Source organism: Acipenser ruthenus, chromosome 44 (assembly GCF_902713425.1).
Source record: "Acipenser ruthenus chromosome 44, fAciRut3.2 maternal haplotype, whole genome shotgun sequence".
Classification (NCBI taxonomy): domain Eukaryota; kingdom Metazoa; phylum Chordata; class Actinopteri; order Acipenseriformes; family Acipenseridae; genus Acipenser; species Acipenser ruthenus.
Genome location: NC_081232.1, coordinates 10051387 through 10072619, shown reverse-complemented (window position 1 = coordinate 10072619; position 21233 = coordinate 10051387). Strand labels below are relative to the sequence as shown.

At 40.6% G+C, this 21233-nt stretch overlaps 1 protein-coding gene across 8 annotated transcripts; it reads left to right on the top strand.

Moving 5' to 3' along the window:
• Nucleotides 1-5395: 5395 nt before the first annotated feature.
• On the top strand, nt 5396-20028 carry pheta2 (PH domain containing endocytic trafficking adaptor 2). 8 transcript variants are annotated; one of them, XM_059012532.1, is made up of 6 exons: nt 5396-6334; nt 11463-11494; nt 11729-11805; nt 12897-12994; nt 14896-15265; nt 16783-20028. In XM_059012532.1, exons 5-6 carry the CDS (start codon nt 14951-14953, stop codon nt 17224-17226), a joined length of 759 nt encoding a protein of 252 aa, XP_058868515.1. In that variant the 5' UTR covers nt 5396-6334; nt 11463-11494; nt 11729-11805; nt 12897-12994; nt 14896-14950; the 3' UTR covers nt 17227-20028. The 8 variants fall into 8 exon arrangements, with proteins under 8 accessions (XP_058868515.1, XP_033854021.1, XP_058868518.1 ...); XM_033998124.3 differs by lacking the exon at nt 5396-6334 and adding an exon at nt 10436-10762; XM_033998126.3 differs by lacking the exon at nt 5396-6334 and adding an exon at nt 10436-10808.
• Nucleotides 20029-21233: the final 1205 nt, after the last annotated feature.

Genomic DNA, 21233 nt, shown 5'->3' with positions numbered 1-21233 from the left:
AGAGAGAGAGACACACACACACACACAAATACAGCAGGTAAAGGCGCGCACACACACACACACTGACACCAGAGAGAGACAGAGAGAGAGAGAGAGAGAGAGAGAGAGAGAGAGACAGAGAGAGAGAGAGAGAGAGAGAGAGAGAGAGAGACACACACACACACACAAATACAGCAGGTAAAGGAGCACACACACACACACACTGACACCAGAGAGAGAGAGACACACACACACACACAAATACAGCAGGTAAAGGCGCACACACACACTGACACCAGAGAGAGAGAGACACACACACACACACAAATACAGCAGGTAAAGGCGCGCACACACACACACACTGACACCAGAGAGAGAGAGACACACACACACACACAAATACAGCAGGTAAAGGCGCGCACACACACACACACTGACACCAGAGAGAAAGAGACACACACACACACAAATACAGCAGGTAAAGGCGCACACACACACTGACACCAGAGAGAGACAGAGAGAGACAGAGAGAGAGAGAGAGAGAGAGAGAGAGAGAGAGAGAGAGAGAGACACACACACACAAATATAGCAGGTAAAGGCTTTGACGCACTCAGAGACACACACACTCACTCAAGAGCTACAGGCACACACAATGTTAAGAAAACTCAGACACACACACACACACACACACACACTCTCACGAAATCTGCGTGTTCAGATTTCTTTACATACTCTTTTTATTTGTTCAGCACACACTCTTATCTCAGGGGAGACGTTAGGAGGACAGAGATGTTATTACTCCTAGTGGGATATAGTTCGTGCTCTGGACCCGCAGTATATTCGGATGACCAGTATAGTACCCAAGAAATTGACAGACTCATGTATCTAAAGTGTTTTTACGAATCAGAGTATGATCAGTACTCCTTCGGTTTATTAACAGTTAAATATTGGATTGAGTAGCTACAGGCTACTTCATATCCCCAGCTGACAGACGTTCTGGGCAGTCCAGTGTTTTAACAGATATTAAAGTTAACACTTTAATACATCTTTATGTATTTGTGCAGCCTGCAGGCCTGCTCATGACCACGACACTAAATACACCCAGTAGCCTCTTTCAGCACATTCAACAAATGTTCTCCTATCTTCTAAACATAGCGTGAGTCCCTTATAGCAATACATGCAATACATGTGAGATAAAATAATAATTGATTAATGCTTACCCTTTAATATAGATCGTAAAATGATATGACTGTCTTCACCAGGCAAATTAAACTGAGTTAAATCAGTTCAATTGTGTTTTTGGTTTGCAGAAGATGGACCACCTTGCCCTGTCTGGGACGAGTGTGGTACTCCATTGAAATTACTCTGGAGTTAAATAGGTTTTTCGTCTCATTGGAATACATGGGACGCCTCAATTAAATCCAATCATTAATCAGGTGGGACAGTTCTTATCCATTTTACAAATAATAGTTTTCAAAAGATCCGGACTAACTTTTCAGAATTAATAGGTGTCATGTACTCAATAAATTCAATATCTCATTTTTTGTCTAACTCCAAACCTATGATCTAATTTCTTTGCTTTCCTCCGAGCCCCTCCTTTATCTGAAAAGTTAAGTGAACCAAGGTTCCCAGGATCTTGGTTTATAATATAATATAAAAACACTACTGCATGCAAAACACCAATTTTATATGTGTTATATATGAGAGATGTTCTTAATATGTGACATCATCTTCTAAGTGATTATATTATGCTAAATTAAAGGTATGTGTTTCTTTTAACTTCATATTGTTTCATCATTTTGTTAATGAGTCAGTTTTGATTCCATATACCATTGTCTAACAGAGTATTTGACAAAAGTTTGTCTCATACAATATTCAAGTCATTTAGTTTCACTAAGTTTAAGTGGTAATAGTTTTCATTACAATTATTTATCCATTAAGAGATGCACTGACCAGGCTCTGACCTGTACCTCTCTGGGAATATGTTACTGCTAGCAGTTTCCACAGTCTCTTGTTTTTTCCAAGGTCAGAGTCTGTGCAAACACTTTTTAGATTTATGACCTATAAAGGTCTGTTAAGCCATAATTTTTGCATATTATTTCAAGATATATTCTTATCTGTGCTAAACCACTAATTCCATAAACCTTTACACTCCATCTACATGAGGCTTGCAGCTCTGCTGAAGTGGAACCCAAGGACATTCCCTCTTTCTAGATAAGAAGAGAGGCCCTGTTTTCACTGCAGCAGTTTCAAATCACCACATTATAAGGAATCCATCTACCATCATTAGACAATAGTATAGTGGATTAACAACAAGGTACATTATAGTATATTATTACAAACTTAACACAAAAACATAACACAACACCTTTTAACGTCTATACTTCAAGGGATATCATAATGTCTAGAAGTCTTATTGTTCAATAGAAAGAACAATAAACTTGTACCATTTTCCCATTTAAGTAAATCGAATACTGCTCCAGGTTTTAATCTGAACAAGCAATAATACTTGTCAGTTTTAAATAATATGTTTTCTCATTATAGCAAATACTTAAAACATATTATTAATCTTATGAAATAACTGTTATGAACTATAAACAGTTTCAATTAGCACTGAACCTGTTTCATTATAAGATAATCTTTCAATTAATTTACCTCTGTTTATCAGTTGCTATATTATTACTTTGATGAATCCCTCTTAAGATTTAAATCCAAATATAGGCCAGTATAACTGCATTCAACTAGGCTTGACCCTTCTCTTTGTTCATACAAAATCCAGCCGAGACAGGATTTTTTCTCAAGACCTCTGGCTTGTTAGTTAATATTTTGGTCATAAAGATTCTCTTCTTATCTTGTGTTTTTACGTTCACTTTTAGCCGGAATGGTTCTTTTTATCAAGCGTCATGCTTTCTGAAGATAAGATATACTAGTGGTAAATCGTTCATCGTTCAAATCAGGCAGCAGTGTGGAGTAGTGGTCAGGTCTCTGGACTCTTGACCGGAGGGTCATGGGTTCAATCCCCAGTGGGGGACACTGCTGCTGTACCCTTGAGCAAGGTACTTTACCTAGATTGCTCCAGTAAAAACCCAACTGTATAAATGGGGAATTGTATGTAAAAATAATGTGATATCTTGTAACAATTGTAAGTCGCCCTGGATAAGGGTGTCTGCTAAGAAATAAATAATAATAATAATAATATTTTCTTAGGGATTCTCAGACTACTAAGTATTTAACTGAATACATGTGTAATTCCAAACAAGAGAGGACTGACCTATTTCATGGAGCAAGAGAGACACCTACTTGCTGTACAAGGATACTCTTTCTTTATCCTTCCTAATATCTTTGACACTTCATTTTATAATACATTCCATATTTAAAATCGCCTAGTACATATTCAGCATATCCATATGTTCTCAGCAGGATTCAGCTTCTGTACCAGGTTTCGCTCCTAGTTGTTTCCACAAGAAGTCCCTTGATCCAATGTTTCTCCATCACAGGTGTGGATTTCCATGGCCTGACTTCATTCCTATAAGATACTTGGACACGTTTAGCTGTAAATATTATTTCTTTATATTTCCTTTTGTTCACACAGAGTCACTTTGCGAGGTACGCCTTCCATCCAGAACACTGAAGGAGGTCAAAACTCGCTGTTATTCATATTTTTTGGTATCCAATTACTGTTCTGCCTCACATCATCAGTTGGCAGACACAATACAACTGAATCTGATTCAATTGATGAACCAAAAGCTGTAGCTACTGAGATCCCCCATGCAAAAGGAGTCAATATTTTACTGACCAGCCTAGCTGATTCAGCGTTACTTGCGACAACACACACATTTATAAATACAGTTGAAGACAAATAATATAAAGGTAGTTTTGTCAAGTTGTTCTACTTTGAAGAGAAGGAGATGTGATGCCTTTTATTGGACTCACTAAATAATAATGAATCCCAAACTCTCAAGACCTCAGAGGTCTCTTCTCCAGGTGAGAGGAGGAAACAGAGGCTGATGTTTACATGCAGGTGGTGTCTGAAACTTTAACAGAAAGAACCCTTTTTGAATCACAGGAATTCTAATGAAAAAAGCTGTGTGGAAAAAAAAAACAAAGACAAAATAAATAACATTATATGAAATGAATAAAATACAAAAAAAAAAATGTAAGAGTACATACCAATATATGAAAAAATGAATAAATAAATAATAAATCAATAATAATGTATACATTATATATATTATTATTATTTATTTCTTAGCAGACGCCCTTATCCAGGGCGACTTACAATTGTTACAAGATATCACATTATTTTTAGATACAATTCCCCATTTATACAGTTGGGTTTTTACTGGAGCAATCTAGGTAAAGTACCTTGCTCAAGGGTACAGCAGCAGTGTCCCCCACCTGGGATTGAACCCACGACCCTCTGGTCAAGAGTCCAGAGCCCTAACCACTACTCCACACTGCTGCCACATATAATGCTGCTACATATAATATATGTATATATATATATATATATATATATATATATATATATATATATATATATATATATATATATATATATATATGTATATATATATATTATATACACATAATATATATATACATATGCACACACATACATAAATAAAATATATATATATATATCCTCTCCCCTCTCCTCTCTCTCTTCTCCTCTCCACTCTCCTCTCCTCTCTCCTCTCCCCACCCTCTCATTCTCTCTTCTCTCTCCTCCGCTCCCCTCCTCTCTTTTCTCTCTCCCCTCCTCCCCCCCCCCCCTCCCCTCCCTTAATTTAGCAAATTATCAGTTCAATTGTATGTCTGTATGTATCCATATGTGTATGTGATATGTATGGACATATATAAGTGTATATCTATATGATATAATTCCTGTGATTCAAAAAGCATGTTAACATCAGCCTCTCAATCCTACTTTCAACTAATGAAGAGACCTTTGAGGTCTGAAAAGCTTGTGAGTAATTATTTAGCTAGTGTAATAAAAGTGATCTCATCTCCTTCTCTTTATCGATCACCTCTGGACTGATACAGCTCCCACTTCATCTAGCAAACGCGAAGGGAATTTTTGATAAAAAAAAAAAAAAAAGAGATAGAAATTGCCCTCTAGTGGCGATAACGGGGAGTGCTAGCTACTGCGTCATATTGTATATTACAGTATTATAAATGATACAGCTCTCATCAAAATAAATGTGTACGTGTGTGTGTGTGTGTGTGTGTGATCATCATTTATTTTATTTAGCATCATGTAATCAAAAGAAACTACAAAATGATATCGCAAAAAAAAAGTCGACCGGAAACCATAATCGCAGACCAGTGAGTATTTCATGTTAGATTTCGAAAATGTCACATTTTTCATGTCAGTTAAGTACCTGGGAAAACCCCACAGCGCTGGGTGTGTAATTCAATATGTCAACAAGGGAACATTATTCAGCAGCTTTCATTGGACTCTATGAAGCTGAGGGAGTTCATTCTATATAGAGGGGGTGGAATTCAATATGTTAACAAGGGAACATTATTCAGCAGCTTTCATTGGACTCTATGAAGCTGAGGGAGTTCATTCTATATAGAGGGTGTGGAATTCAATATGTTAACAAGGGAACATTATTCAGCAGCTTTCATTGGACTCTATGAAGCTGAGGGAGTTCATTCTATATAGAGGGGGTGGAATTCAATATGTTAACAAGGGAACATTATTCAGCAGCTTTCACTGGACTCTATGAAGCTGAGGGAGTTCATTCTATATAGAGGGTGTGGAATTCAATATGTTAACAAGGGAACATTATTCAGCAGCTTTCATTGGACTCTATGAAGCTGAGGGAGTTCATTCTATATAGAGGGGGTGGAATTCAATATGTTAACAAGGGAACATTATTCAGCAGCTTTCATTGGACTCTATGAAGCTGAGGGAGTTCATTCTATATAGAGGGGGTGGAATTCAATATGTTAACAAGGGAACATTATTCAGCAGCTTTCATTGGACTCTGTGAAGCTGAGGGAGTTCATTCTATATAGAGGGGGTGGAATTCAATATGTTAACAAGGGAACATTATTCAGCAGCTTTCATTGGACTCTATGAAGCTGAGGGAGTTCATTCTATATAGAGGGTGTGTGATTCAATATGTTAACAAGGGAACATTATTCAGCAGCTTTCATTGGACTCTATGAAGCTGAGGGAGTTCATTCTATATAGAGGGGGTGGAATTCAATATGTTAACAAGGGAACATTATTCAGCAGCTTTCATTGGACTCTATGAAGCTGAGGGAGTTCATTCTATATAGAGGGCGATGCCAGAGCTGGACAGTTAGGAACGTAACACAGTCCACCGAAATTTATAAACTCGTAAGTATGGCGTTGAATAAAACGGAACGGCTACGTGTCGCTGTTACTGCTACGCGAGGTCATTTGTTGTATGTGAAGGCGTTAATTAAATGCGGTTTAAACTGAAAATTGATTCCAAACCATCGTTTAAGCTGTTTGTTTGAAAACAGATTTATATCCAGTCGTTTTAATTAGAATAAATAACGATGGGTTTGTCCCGCTTGTGTTCAAAATTTAATATACAAAAATATAAAGTTGACCTATTTTCTGCGACGTTGAATACAAACAGCGACGCGTGCGAGGAAGTGACGCAAACTGATGGCAGCCAAAGCCTTCACTCTGGTTCAAATGAAAACCGGGGCGGGCGTGAGGGCAAAAGGTAAGGAAGTGATGTAAGTCTGTGGCACGCAAAGGCTTCAAGATCATTTAAAAGAATGGGGGAGGGCGGAAGCAAAAATATATATTTACAGAATCATTGGCGGTGGTGAGGGCAAATGTGCAGGGCAGGAAGTGACGCAAACTAATGGCAGTGAAGGCTTCACTCTCATTCAAAGGAGTGAATGTATCAGAGGTCCGGGTTGTGTTTGAATCTGTTTACGTGTAGTTTACAGGAGGGATGTTTATGATCTCTCGCGGGACAGACGGTGTTGTGGTCTAACTAAATGTTTTATTTGATTGTATTATGTTTTTAAATAAACTATCCGCACGGTGGACCTAGAAAAGACGCGGGTCTTAAAATCCTTAAAACTGCAGACAGACAGAGCCCCACAATCCTGTTCAGTTTGACGCTACAATATAATCCCTTCTTCTCGGGGTCTGTGTTAGTTTACTACATTCTGAAAAGAGTTTAGTTTCATTAAAGCTGCAGACAGACAGACAGACAGACAGACAGAGCCCCACAATCCTGTTCAGTTTGATGCTACAATATAATCCCTTCTTCTCGGTGTCTGTGTTAGTTTACTACATTCTGAAAAGAGTTTAGTTTCATTAAAGCTGCAGACAGACAGACAGAGAGACAGACAGAGCCCCACAATCCTGTTCAGTTTGACGCTACAATATAATCCCTTCTTCTCGGGGTCTGTGTTAGTTTACTACATTCTGAAAAGAGTTTAGTTTCATTAAAGCTGCAGACAGACAGACAGAGAGACAGACAGAGCCCCACAATCCTGTTCAGTTTGACGCTACAATATAATCCCTTCTTCTCGGTGTCTGTGTTAGTTTACTACATTCTGAAAAGAGTTTAGTTTCATTAAAGCTGCAGACAGACAGACAGACAGACAGAGCTCCACAATCCTGTTCAGTTTGACGCTACAATATAATCCCTTCTTCTTGGTGTCTGTGTTAGTTTACTACATTCTGAAAAGAGTTTAGTTTCATTAAAGCTGCAGACAGACAGACAGACAGACAGAGCCCCACAATCCTGTTCAGTTTGATGCTACAATATAATCCCTTCTTCTCGGTGTCTGTGTTAGTTTACTGCATTCTGAAAAGAGTTTAGTTTCATTAAAGCTGCAGACAGACAGACAGACAGACAGAGCCCCACAATCCTGTTCAGTTTGACGCTACAATATAATCCCTTCTTCTCGGTGTCTGTGTTAGTTTACTACATTCTGAAAAGAGTTTAGTTTCATTAAAGCTGCAGACAGACAGACAGACAGACAGAGCCCCACAATCCTGTTCAGTTTGACGCTACAATATAATCCCTTCTTCTCGGTGTCTGTGTTAGTTTACTGCATTCTGAAAAGAGTTTAGTTTCATTAAAGCTGCAGACAGACAGACAGACAGACAGAGCCCCACAATCCTGTTCAGTTTGACGCTACAATATAATCCCTTCTTCTCGGTGTCTGTGTTAGTTTACTACATTCTGAAAAGAGTTTAGTTTCATTAAAGCTGCAGACAGACAGACAGACAGACAGACAGACAGAGCCCCACAATCCTGTTCAGTTTGATGCTACAATATAATCCCTTCTTCTCGGTGTCTGTGTTAGTTTACTGCATTCTGAAAAGAGTTTAGTTTCATTAAAGCTGCAGACAGACAGACAGACAGACAGACAGACAGACAGACAGACAGACAGACAGACAGAGCCCCACAATCCTGTTCAGTTTGACGCTACAATATAATCCCTTCTTCTCGGTGTCTGTGTTAGTTTACTACATTCTGAAAAGAGTTTAGTTTCATTAAAGCTGCAGACAGACAGACAGACAGACAGACAGAGCCCCACAATCCTGTTCAGTTTGACGCTACAATATAATCCCTTCTTCTTGGTGTCTGTGTTAGTTTACTACATTCTGAAAAGAGTTTAGTTTCATTAAAGCTGCAGACAGACAGACAGAGCCCCACAATCCTGTTCAGTTTGACGCTACAATATAATCCCTTCTTCTTGGTGTCTGTGTTAGTTTACTACATTCTGAAAAGAGTTTAGTTTCATTAAAGCTGCAGACAGACAGACAGAGCCCCACAATCCTGTTCAGTTTGACGCTACAATATAATCCCTTCTTCTTGGTGTCTGTGTTAGTTTACTACATTCTGAAAAGAGTTTAGTTTCATTAAAGCTGCAGACAGACAGACAGAGCCCCACAATCCTGTTCAGTTTGACGCTACAATATAATCCCTTCTTCTTGGTGTCTGTGTTAGTTTACTACATTCTGAAAAGAGTTTAGTTTCATTAAAGCTGCAGACAGACAGATAGACAGACAGACAGAGCCCCACAATCCTGTTCAGTTTGACGCTACAATATAATCCCTTCTTCTTGGTGTCTGTGTTAGTTTACTACATTCTGAAAAGAGTTTAGTTTCATTAAAGCTGCAGACAGACAGACAGACAGACAGACAGAGCCCCACAATCCTGTTCAGTTTGACGCTACAATATAATCCCTTCTTCTTGGTGTCTGTGTTAGTTTACTACATTCTGAAAAGAGTTTAGTTTCATTAAAGCTGCAGACAGACAGACAGACAGACAGACAGACAGACAGACAGAGCCCCACAATCCTGTTCAGTTTGATGCTACAATATAATCCCTTCTTCTCGGTGTCTGTGTTAGTTTACTGCATTCTGAAAAGAGTTTAGTTTCATTAAAGCTGCAGACAGACAGACAGACAGACAGAGCCCCACAATCCTGTTCAGTTTGACGCTACAATATAATCCCTTCTTCTCGGTGTCTGTGTTAGTTTACTACATTCTGAAAAGAGTTTAGTTTCATTAAAGCTGCAGACAGACAGACAGACAGACAGACAGAGCCCCACAATCCTGTTCAGTTTGATGCTACAATATAATCCCTTCTTCTCGGTGTCTGTGTTAGTTTACTGCATTCTGAAAAGAGTTTAGTTTCATTAAAGCTGCAGACAGACAGACAGACAGACAGACAGACAGACAGACAGACAGACAGACAGAGCCCCACAATCCTGTTCAGTTTGACGCTACAATATAATCCCTTCTTCTCGGTGTCTGTGTTAGTTTACTACATTCTGAAAAGAGTTTAGTTTCATTAAAGCTGCAGACAGACAGACAGACAGACAGACAGAGCCCCACAATCCTGTTCAGTTTGACGCTACAATATAATCCCTTCTTCTTGGTGTCTGTGTTAGTTTACTACATTCTGAAAAGAGTTTAGTTTCATTAAAGCTGCAGACAGACAGACAGAGCCCCACAATCCTGTTCAGTTTGACGCTACAATATAATCCCTTCTTCTTGGTGTCTGTGTTAGTTTACTACATTCTGAAAAGAGTTTAGTTTCATTAAAGCTGCAGACAGACAGACAGAGCCCCACAATCCTGTTCAGTTTGACGCTACAATATAATCCCTTCTTCTTGGTGTCTGTGTTAGTTTACTACATTCTGAAAAGAGTTTAGTTTCATTAAAGCTGCAGACAGACAGACAGAGCCCCACAATCCTGTTCAGTTTGACGCTACAATATAATCCCTTCTTCTTGGTGTCTGTGTTAGTTTACTACATTCTGAAAAGAGTTTAGTTTCATTAAAGCTGCAGACAGACAGATAGACAGACAGACAGACAGAGCCCCATAATCCTGTTCAGTTTGACGCTACAATATAATCCCTTCTTCTTGGTGTCTGTGTTAGTTTACTACATTCTGAAAAGAGTTTAGTTTCATTAAAGCTGCAGACAGACAGACCGAAGTCTGTTCATGCGCCGCTGCAGCTGTTTGCAATATCTTGTCCAAACCCTCACTGTCAGCGAAGGAGGGCGACTATTTTAGCCGGTGATACTGCAGGTTTTGGAATTGACCCGATCCGATATACTAGTCATCATGTTATATTTAAACACAAACAAAAAAAAAAAAAACTGACAGACCGCAGCTACTTCCTTCCTGAAAACGTTTACAAGACAGAGGGGAAAGAAAGGAAGAAGAAGAAGAAGAAGAAAAGAAACGCCTTCTCTCTAGTATCAGTTAACAAGTTAAATAACAAACTGGAGTTCTCATCTAACGCTGCGGTACGTTACCTGTGTGTGCGTGACTACGCAAGGAGAACACGGTGACGTAATAATAATTCAATACCTATATACTTGCGGCTTGTTTAGTTACGAGATTATATATATATATATATATATATATATATATATATATATATATATATATATATATATATATAGATATATATATATCTATATATATATATATATATATATATATATATATATATATATATATATATATATAAACTAACACAGACACCAAGAAGAAGGGATTATATTGTAGCGTCAAACTGAACAGGATTGTGGGGCTCTGTCTGTCTGTCTGTCTGTCTGTCTGCAGCTTTAATGAAACTAAACTCTTTTCAGAATGTAGTAAACTAACACAGACACCGAGAAGAAGGGATTATATTGTAGCATCAAACTGAACAGGATTGTGGGGCTCTGTCTGTCTGTCTGTCTGTCTGCAGCTTTAATGAAACTAAACTCTTTTCAGAATGTAGTAAACTAACACAGACACCGAGAAGAAGGGATTATATTGTAGCGTCAAACTGAACAGGATTGTGGGGCTCTGTCTGTCTGTCTGTCTGTCTGTCTGTCTGCAGCTTTAATTTATTTATTGGAGTCGGATGTTTTGAGGTAAAACCAGAGCGACAAGACTTGCTGTGTTCCCCACCCTCGATAAAGACTAATTTTTTTTTTAAAAAACCTCTCTTGGCAGCTCTCAGCACCGGAAGCTGTTTTTAAATTCAGGTAAGCCGGAAGTTAAGTTTGCTGGAGGTGTATTTCCACGAACACACCTGAGGGGGGGTTTATACAACGTCACGCGAGGCTCTTAAAAACTTTGGTCTCTCTCTCTCCCCCCCCCCCCCCCCCCCCCCTTCCCCTAAAAAAAACATTTTGTGGAGATACATAAAAACGACTCGAAGAAGAATTAAACGGTTTGAAAAAAAATACTGACTTTTTTTATTTTTTGGTTTTATGAAGAAGACGACAAGCAGAATAAAGGAACGAGCGAAAAGGACTACCTTGTACCTTGACTTCTGAAGACAGTTACTGGAAAGGTAAGGTGACATTTTTGAATGTTTATTACAGCTACCGATGTAACCTCCTCCTGGCTACTGTTTAAACGATACAGAAGGTTTTTTTTTCAGTTTTTATTTTAACCCTTCCAGTGCTTTACGTGTTGAAAGTCTCGCTTACTAATAATGAAGGTAGTTTGTTTTATGATTTAGTAGTAGTCCGTATTTTTTTTTTTTAATTATTATTATTTATTTCTTAGCAGACACCCTTATCCAAGGCGACTTACAATTGTTACAAGATATCACATTATACATTATTTCACATTATACAGATATCACATTATTTTTACATACAATTCCCCATTTATACAGTTGGGTTTTTACTGGAGCAATCTAGGTAAAGTACCTTGCTCAAGGGTACAGCAGCAGTGTCCCCCCCACCTGGGATTGAACCCACGACCCTCCGGTCAAGAGTCCAGAGCCCTAACCACTACTCCACACTGCTGCCCTTTTTAATCGTTAGTAGCTGTGATACTCGTGTCAAAATATATAAAACATAAAAATAAATAAGGCAAATGAAAACAAAACTATGGCACAGTCCCTAAAAACAGACCCCCCATAATCCATAATTATATATATGTGTGTGTGTGTGTGTGTGTGTGTGTGTGTGTGTGTGTGTATATTACACACAAACACATAGATATATATGTCGACATAGATAGATTTCAGTATCTACCCATCTTCCTACCATTACTGTGTATCTCTGTATAGACAGGGCAGCAGTGTGGAGTAGTGGTTAGGGCTCTGGACTCTTGACCGGAGGGTTGTGGGTTCAATCCCCAGTGGGGGACACTGCTGCTGTACCCTTGAGCAAGGTACTTTACCTAGATTGCTCCAGTAAAAACCCAACTGTATAAATGGGGAATTGTATGTAAAAAAATAATGTGAAATAATGTATAATGTGATATCTTGTACCAATTGTAAGTCGCCCTGGATAAGGGCGTCTGCTAAGAAATAAATAATAATAAAAGACACACACACACACACACACACACACACACACACACACACACACGTACAGGCATAGATGTCTTTCTGTCTGTCTTACCTATCTGTCTGTCTGTCCTATCCAGGGATGGGAGTGAGACTCCTGTATTGCACAGCAGCTTGCATCCCCTAGAATTTCAGGACTGAGACATAATTAAAAGCCGGAAGCCATAATCGCAGTACAGTAAGTTTTTAATTTTAGATTTCGAAACGCCACATTTTGTTTGTGTTTTTCGTTAAGTATCTGGGCAAACTACAAAGCGGTCTGCAGTTTAATCACTCAGTCAATCAATCTTTATTTTATATAGCGCCTTTCACAGTGGAGCACCATCACAAAGCGCTTTACAAGATGCAGTAACAAGAAAATCCATAATACTTTAAATACAGAGACAAGCATAATAGATGATATACAGTAAAAAAAAAACAAAACCGTGCTTTATACCTGAAACAGCAGCAGCAACACAGCAGCTAATAACAGATATCAGGTTTGAAGAGCATGGAAAGCGAGAGAGAACAGGCGGGTGTTGAGAGTTGATTTGAAGCGAGCGACGGTGGGAGCATCACGCACTGAAGCTGGGAGAGAGTTCCAGAGAGTCGGGGTCACGAAGCTGAACGAGCGTTCTCTCTGAGTGTGGGGCGCTTTTGCTTGGGGATAACAAGCAGGCCAGAGTGGGAGGACCTCAGCCTGCAGGCAGGGGCACAGCGCGTCAGCACAGGGTGAGGAGGTGCTCAGGACCTGTGTGATGAAGGGCCAGCGGCATTCTGAACTAGCTGCAGTCGGTTTATGATGCTTGCCGGGAGACCACCGTAGAGAGAGTTGCAGGAGTCGAGAGGAGAGGGAAAGGTAGGGACGGACTTTGGAGACGTTTCGAAGATGGTAGAAGGAAGATTTGACCACAGAGGTGATGTGGGCATCAAAGGATAGGTTTACTATCCAGAAGTACACCAAGGCTTCGTACTGCAGGGGGGGAAGGCAGCAGAAGATTCCGAGGTTCAGGGCAGCTATAGTGAGATTCTTAACGTAACATTATTCAGCAGCTTTCATTGGAGAAAGAGAGAGAGAGAGGCTGGGTGTGGCTGGGCAGATAGGGCCAGCTTGGAGAACGCTTTTAAGCCACCACTGCCAAAAAGGTGTGGGGGGGGGGGGGGGGGGGGGGGGTCTGCAGTGGAGAATCCTTTTCGTCTTTTTTTTTTTTTTAGAATGCTTTCTTGAACGCGGGTTCAACCGGATTTGAATCTCTCTGAAGCAACGCATCAGTTAGACGTGTGAGAACAGCAGCCCGTTAAGGATGGTGAACTGGAGGAGTCCAGGTCACGTGACCTGCATTGCTTCCTGCAGTGTCAGTGTTTGATGTCGCTTGTTTTCCCTTTGGGTGTGTCTGAACTATGCTTTCATGGTTATACCTGCTTTTTAAAAATATAGTTTTTGTGTATTACATTTAATTGTTAAATAAAGTCTTTCAAAAAGTAAAAAAAAACCCAGCATCTACTGTTACCTATCTAGTTCCCATTATATCAATATCTGTCTCTCTTTCTTTCTATCTATCTGGCTGGCTTTCTGTTAAATTTAGGATTGTTTTTTTAAATTCTGCTCACTATTATAAGGCACTGCACGGTCTTGGTCCTCAGTATTTTCAGGAACGGTTGGTGCCCTCCCTGTGCTCCGAGTCACAGTTTGCGATCAGTAAATGCTGAACAACTGGGGGTTCCCAGAAATCGCTTAAAATCAGGAGGGGCGAGAGCTTTTAGTTACGCCCCGTGCCTCTGGAACTCAGTCCCAATTTCTAGCAGAAAGGCTGGCACCGCTGAATCTTTTTAAATCAGTTTTTGAAAACATTTGTTTTCATTCGTTAGTTATTTTTACTGGAAAGCAAATTGTATTAACTATCTATCTCTCTATCTATCTGTCTATCTATCTATCTGTCTATCTATCTATCTGACTGTCTATCTGTGTCTCTGTCTGTCTCTCTCTCTCTATCTATCTATCTATCTATCTATCTATCTATCTATCTATCTATCTATCTATCTATCTATCTATTACCTGAAAAAAAAAACAAATTAATTACTATTTTTCTTCTCTTTCAGTCTTCCCAGCCCCAGGGGGCGCTCTATTTTTCTCTCTTTCTCCGATGATTCCAGGATGAAGCTCCACGAGAAACAGTTTGTGCGCCACGCGTCTGGCCACTCCCCCGTCGACAAGGAGGGTTTCCTGGGCAAGAAGGGGGAGACGCGGCCCACATACCAGCGCCGATGGTTTAGCCTGAGGGGCAACCTGCTGTTCTACTACGAGAAGAGGGGGGACCCCGGGCCCTTGGGGGTCATCGTGCTGGAAGGCTGCTCGGTGCAGCTCTGTGAGTCTTCCGCGGGCGATTTCGCCTTCGCCATCGTCTTCCAGGGACCCGGGCTTCGCACTTACAAACTGACCGCGGAAGACCAGCATGAGCAGGAGTCGTGGGTGTGTTGACCATCTTTAAAATCCATTCTCTCACCTCTGATTAGCTTTATTAACAGGATCACTGGCCCCTCCCTTTAAAGGAGCGCTGACCATCTTTAAAATCCATTCTCTCACCTCTTATTAGCTTTACTAACAGGATCACTGGTCCCTCCCTTTAAAGGAGCGCTGACCATCTTTAAAATCCATTCTCTCACCTCTGATTAGCTTTATTAACATGATCACTGGCCCCTCCCTTTAAAGGAGCGCTGACCATCTTTAAAATCCATTCTCTCACCTCTTATTATCTTTACTAACAGGATCACCGGCCCCTCCCTTTAAAGGAGCGCTGCCCATCTTTAAAATCCATTCTCTCACCTCTTATTAGCTTTATTAACATGATCACTGACCCCTCCCTTTAAAGGAGCGCTGACCATCTTTAAAATCCATTCTCTCACCTCTTATTAGCTTTATTAACATGATCACTGACCTCTCCCTTTAAAGGAGCGCTGACCATCTTTAAAATCCATTCTCTCACCTCTTATTAGCTTTATTAACATGATCACTGGTCCCTCCCTTTAAAGGAGCGCTGCCCATCTTTAAAATCCATTCTCTCACCTCTTATTAGCTTTATTAACATGATCACTGCCCCCTCCCTTTAAAGGAGCGCTGACTATCTTTAAAATCCATTCTCTCACCTCTTATGAGCTTTATTAACATGATCACTGGTCCCTCCCTTTAAAGGAGCGCTGCCCATCTTTAAAATCCATTCTCTCACCTCTTATGAGCTTTATTAACATGATCACTGGTCCCTCCCTTTAAAGGAGCGCTGCCCATCTTTAAAATCCATTCTCTCACCTCTTATTAGCTTTATTAACATGATCACTGCCCCCTCCCTTTAAAGGAGCGCTGACCATCTTTAAAATCCATTCTCTCACCTCTTATTAGCTTTATTAACATGATCACTGGTCCCTCCCTTTAAAGGAGCGCTGACCATCTTTAAAATCCATTCTCTCACCTCTTATTAGCTTTATTAACATGATCACTGCCCCCTCCCTTTAAAGGAGCGCTGACTATCTTTAAAATCCATTCTCTCACCTCTTATGAGCTTTATTAACATGATCACTGGTCCCTCCCTTTAAAGGAGCGCTGCCCATCTTTAAAATCCATTCTCTCACCTCTTATGAGCTTTATTAACATGATCACTGGTCCCTCCCTTTAAAGGAGCGCTGCCCATCTTTAAAATCCATTCTCTCACCTCTTATTAGCTTGCAAATGTAATTTGTTATTATTATTATTATTATTATTATTATTATTATTATTATTTCTTAGCAGACGCCCTTATCCAGGGTGACTTACAATTACAGTAAGACCTGTTTAATATCACACTTACTCACAACGCCTGCATCAACTGGACTGTCTGGCCAAAAGTTTTGCATCACCCTCTATATAGAATGAACTAATTGACTCCAACCACAGTCCTGCCTCGCTCAGAGCAGGTGAAAGCTCACAGTGTGTTAACCCATGATTTGTTCTTTCAGGTTAAAGCCTTGCTCTCTGCAAACTTTGGTTACCTGCAAATGCTGCTTCTGGATTTGGAGAGGATATACCAGGAAGTCAGCGGGGATTCCAAGCCCCTGGTTTTGGGTCCTGCCCCAGGCCACGCCCTTCCGGGCAAAGAGGGGCGTGGCTACGCTGCTGGGCAGCTTCAGGCTCCTCCCCCCAGTGGAAAATCCAAGAAGTCTCCCAAGCTGTGGCCCAAAAGACATGCCCAGGTCTCGCCCACTTCGGCTGAGACCCCGCCCACTGTGGGCGTGGTCGCCGGGGTGGAGGAGTGGTCTGTGGTGGATGACACGCCCCTGGAGTCTTTTGTAGTTTTACACGCACGGTATGGGCTGGAGATCGGAGAGGTGAGAGAGGAGTGGAGGAAAAAGAAAGAGGGAGGAGGAGAAAATAACAAGCCTCTCCTGATCGATTTAGGCTAAAAATAAATACAAAAAAATATATATTAATGAGCCTTTTCATGCATAAAAATATTTTTAAAAACAGCAGCATTTTATTTTACATGAAAGGGTTAAATATAGATTATGATGATATTAATTTATTATATATGATTATCATTTGTGTTTATTTAAAAAGGCATTTTGGCTCCAACGAATTCAGAGGAGACGTAAAACTAAGGTCCTATTGGAAGTGACTCTGCAGCAGCAGCAGCAGCAGTTGTTGATGATGCAGAGTTCACCCTCCTAGTCTCTGCAAGTCGTTTTGGATAAAAAGCCTCTGCTAAATGATTCATTCATTTTGCTTCAACTGTTTAATTTCGCTGTATTCAAAGCTGCTTTATTAGGATCTGTCTGTCTCCCAGACTGGGTTTGGCATTGGCATGTTCTCCTGGTATATCCTGGCTCCCTTGATTTACTCTGAGAGAATGAATAATTTAAGCATCGCTGAGGACCCAACAACAGCGAATCCTGACTACCAGCACCGCTGTGATCCCGTTCCTATTGAGCATGTGTGGGATCCAGCACCGGGAAGGAGACTTAGGAATTTAAAGGAGCGCTGACCATCTTTAAAATCCATTCTCTCACCTCTTTATTAGCTTTATTAACATGATCACTGGCCCCTCCCTTTAAAGGAGCGCTGACCATCTTTAAAATCCATTCTCTCACCTCTTATTAGCTTTATTAACATGATCACTGACCCCTCCCTTTAAAGGAGCGCTGACCATCTTTAAAATCCATCCTCTCACCTCTTATTAGCTTTATTAACATGATCACCGGCCCCTCCCTTTAAAGGAGCGCTGACCATCTTTAAAATCCATTCTCTCGCCTCTTATTAGCTTTATTAACATGATCACCGGCCCCTCCCTTTAAAGGAGCGCTGACCATCTTTAAAATCCATTCTCTCACCTCTTATTAGCTTTATTAACAGGATCACCGGCCCCTCCCTTTAAAGGAGCGCTGACCATCTTTAAAATCCATTCTCTCAGCTCTTATTAGCTTTATTAACATGATCACCGGCCCCTCCCTTTAAAGGAGCGCTGACCATCTTTAAAATCCATCCTCTCACCTCTTATTAGCTTTATTAACATGATCACCGGCCCCTCCCTTTAAAGGAGCGCTGACCATCTTTAAAATCCATTCTCTCGCCTCTTATTAGCTTTATTAACATGATCACTGGCCCCTCCCTTTAAAGGAGCGCTGACCATCTTTAAAATCCATTCTCTCGCCTCTTATTAGCTTTATTAACATGATCGCTGGCCCCTCCCTTTAAAGGAGCGCTGACCATCTTTAAAATCCATTCTCTCAGCTCTTATTAGCTTTATTAACATGATCACCGGCCCCTCCCTTTAAAGGAGCGCTGACCATCTTTAAAATCCATCCTCTCACCTCTTATTAGCTTTATTAACATGATCACCGGCCCCTCCCTTTAAAGGAGCGCTGACCATCTTTAAAATCCATTCTCTCGCCTCTTATTAGCTTTATTAACATGATCACCGGCCCCTCCCTTTAAAGGAGCGCTGACCATCTTTAAAATCCATTCTCTCACCTCTTATTAGCTTTATTAACAGGATCACCGGCCCCTCCCTTTAAAGGAGCGCTGACCATCTTTAAAATCCATTCTCTCACCTCTTATTAGCTTTATTAACATGATCACTGGCCCCTCCCTTTAAAGGAGCGCTGACCATCTTTAAAATCCATTCTCTCACCTCTTATTAGCTTTATTAACATGATCACCGGCCCCTCCCTTTAAAGGAGCGCTGACCATCTTTAAAATCCATTCTCTCACCTCTTATTAGCTTTATTAACAGGATCACTGGCCCCTCCCTTTAAAGGAGCGCTGACCATCTTTAAAATCCATTCTCTCACCTCTTATTAGCTTTATTAACATGATCACTGACCCCTCCCTTTAAAGGAGCGCTGACCATCTTTAAAATCCATTCTCTCGCCTCTTTATTAGCTTTATTAACATGATCACTGGCCCCTCCCTTTAAAGGAGCGCTGACCATCTTTAAAATCCATTCTCTCACCTCTTATTAGCTTTATTAACAGGATCACCGGCCCCTCCCTTTAAAGGAGCGCTGACCATCTTTAAAATCCATTCTCTCACCTCTTATTAGCTTTATTAACATGATCACCGGCCCCTCCCTTTAAAGGAGCGCTGACCATCTTTAAAATCCATTCTCTCACCTCTTATTAGCTTTATTAACATGATCACTGACCCCTCCCTTTAAAGGAGCGCTGACCATCTTTAAAATCCATTCTCTCGCCTCTTTATTAGCTTTATTAACATGATCACTGGCCCCTCCCTTTAAAGGAGCGCTGACCATCTTTAAAATCCATTCTCTCGCCTCTGATTAGCTTTATTAACAGGATCACTGGCCATCTTTAAAATCCAAGACATTTTAAATCATAGCTTAGTTTGTTTCAATAAATTAATAACTATGCTTTCAAATAGCTAGTCGACAGAGTGTCTAAATTTTATTTAGCAGCATTATGGGCAGAATGATGTATTGGGAACTCTGGGTTGGAAGTAAAGACTCCGGTCGCACAGCAGTGTTATCCATTCCCTGGTTTCACTAGGAGTTTAGTAATCAGACACACCTGAGCTTGTTAGCTAGACACACTGGGGGCTGATCAAGCTGGTAGTAAAACCTGGAATGGATCACACTGCTGTGCAATAGGAGTCTGATTCCCAGCCCTGTGATTTAATGATGAATATTAGTGTGTCAGGTTTGTTTTGGGTGTGAAAAAATAAATGTGAAAATAAAGTTTTCATGTAACGAGTGTGTTGTTTTTAATGACTTTTTCTGTTGTTTTTCTGTCTGTCTGTCCCCAGCACTGAATTAATAAGACAGACAGCACTGGAAATGAAGCTTTATTTTTGGGTAATTTAGGGTAAATAAATCCAAGATCAGAGATATTCAGAACATGGGAAACTAGCAGGTCAAGAAAGCAAGTTTTTTCTTTTCTTTTTTTTTTTTTTTTAGTTGCAGTTTAATTTTGTACACGACTTGAAAACTGTTGTTAGTTTTAGATCGCTGTAAGGAGCCCCCCCCCCCCCCCCCCCCCCCCCGTCTCCATGACAGCCGACCACAGGGTTTTCCCACAATGCAAATGATCTGCAAACCTTCCTCATTTTACAGAACGATGCGGTAACTGCAGTAGAAGTCAGCATACTGTACTAGAAGGAGGGGAATCAGACTCCTATTGCACAGCAGTGTGATCCATTCCAGGTTTTACTACCAGCTTGATCAGCCCCCAGTGTGTCTAGCTAACAAGCTCAGGTGTGTCTGATTATTAAACTCCTAGTGAAACCAGGACTGGATCACACCGCTGTGCAGCGGGAGTCTTGTTTCCATCTATGTGTGTGTCTTTTGATTCATTATAAAACAGACTGCTCGGTATTTGAGTAATTGCAATAAAATCAAAGTCGAAACAGCTTCGAGTATAAATGTGCTCTTAAACCTGAAAAAGCCGATTCTGCCACAAAGCTGAATATTCCCGATTCAACTCTCTTCCATATTAGACCAGGACTGCTCAATACATACTGTGAACACTAGAGGGAGCCAAATCCTACATCGCATGGAGAGGGACATGCTGCGCACTTTATCTATTTATGTCTACTTATACAGCTATCTATCTGTGTGTCTATATGGCTATATATAGCTAGCTATCTATATTGATCTGTGTGTCTATATGGCTATATATAACTATATATGTATCCTCTCCTTCTTTTCTCCCATTTCCTCTCCTACTGTCTGTGTTGTGTTTTGAATTGAGACAAATTTGTAATCATGGTGTGATCGTTGAAGTCTCTTCTCTCCCTTTCTCCCACTCCCTTTCCTCTCCTTTCCCCTCTCTCCCATCTCTCCTTTATCTCCCACTCCCTCTCTTCTCCTTTCCCCCTATCCCATCTCTCCCTTCTCCTCTCTCCCATCTCTCCTCTCCCCTCCTTTCCCCTCTCTGCCCTCTCTCTCCTCTCACATTCC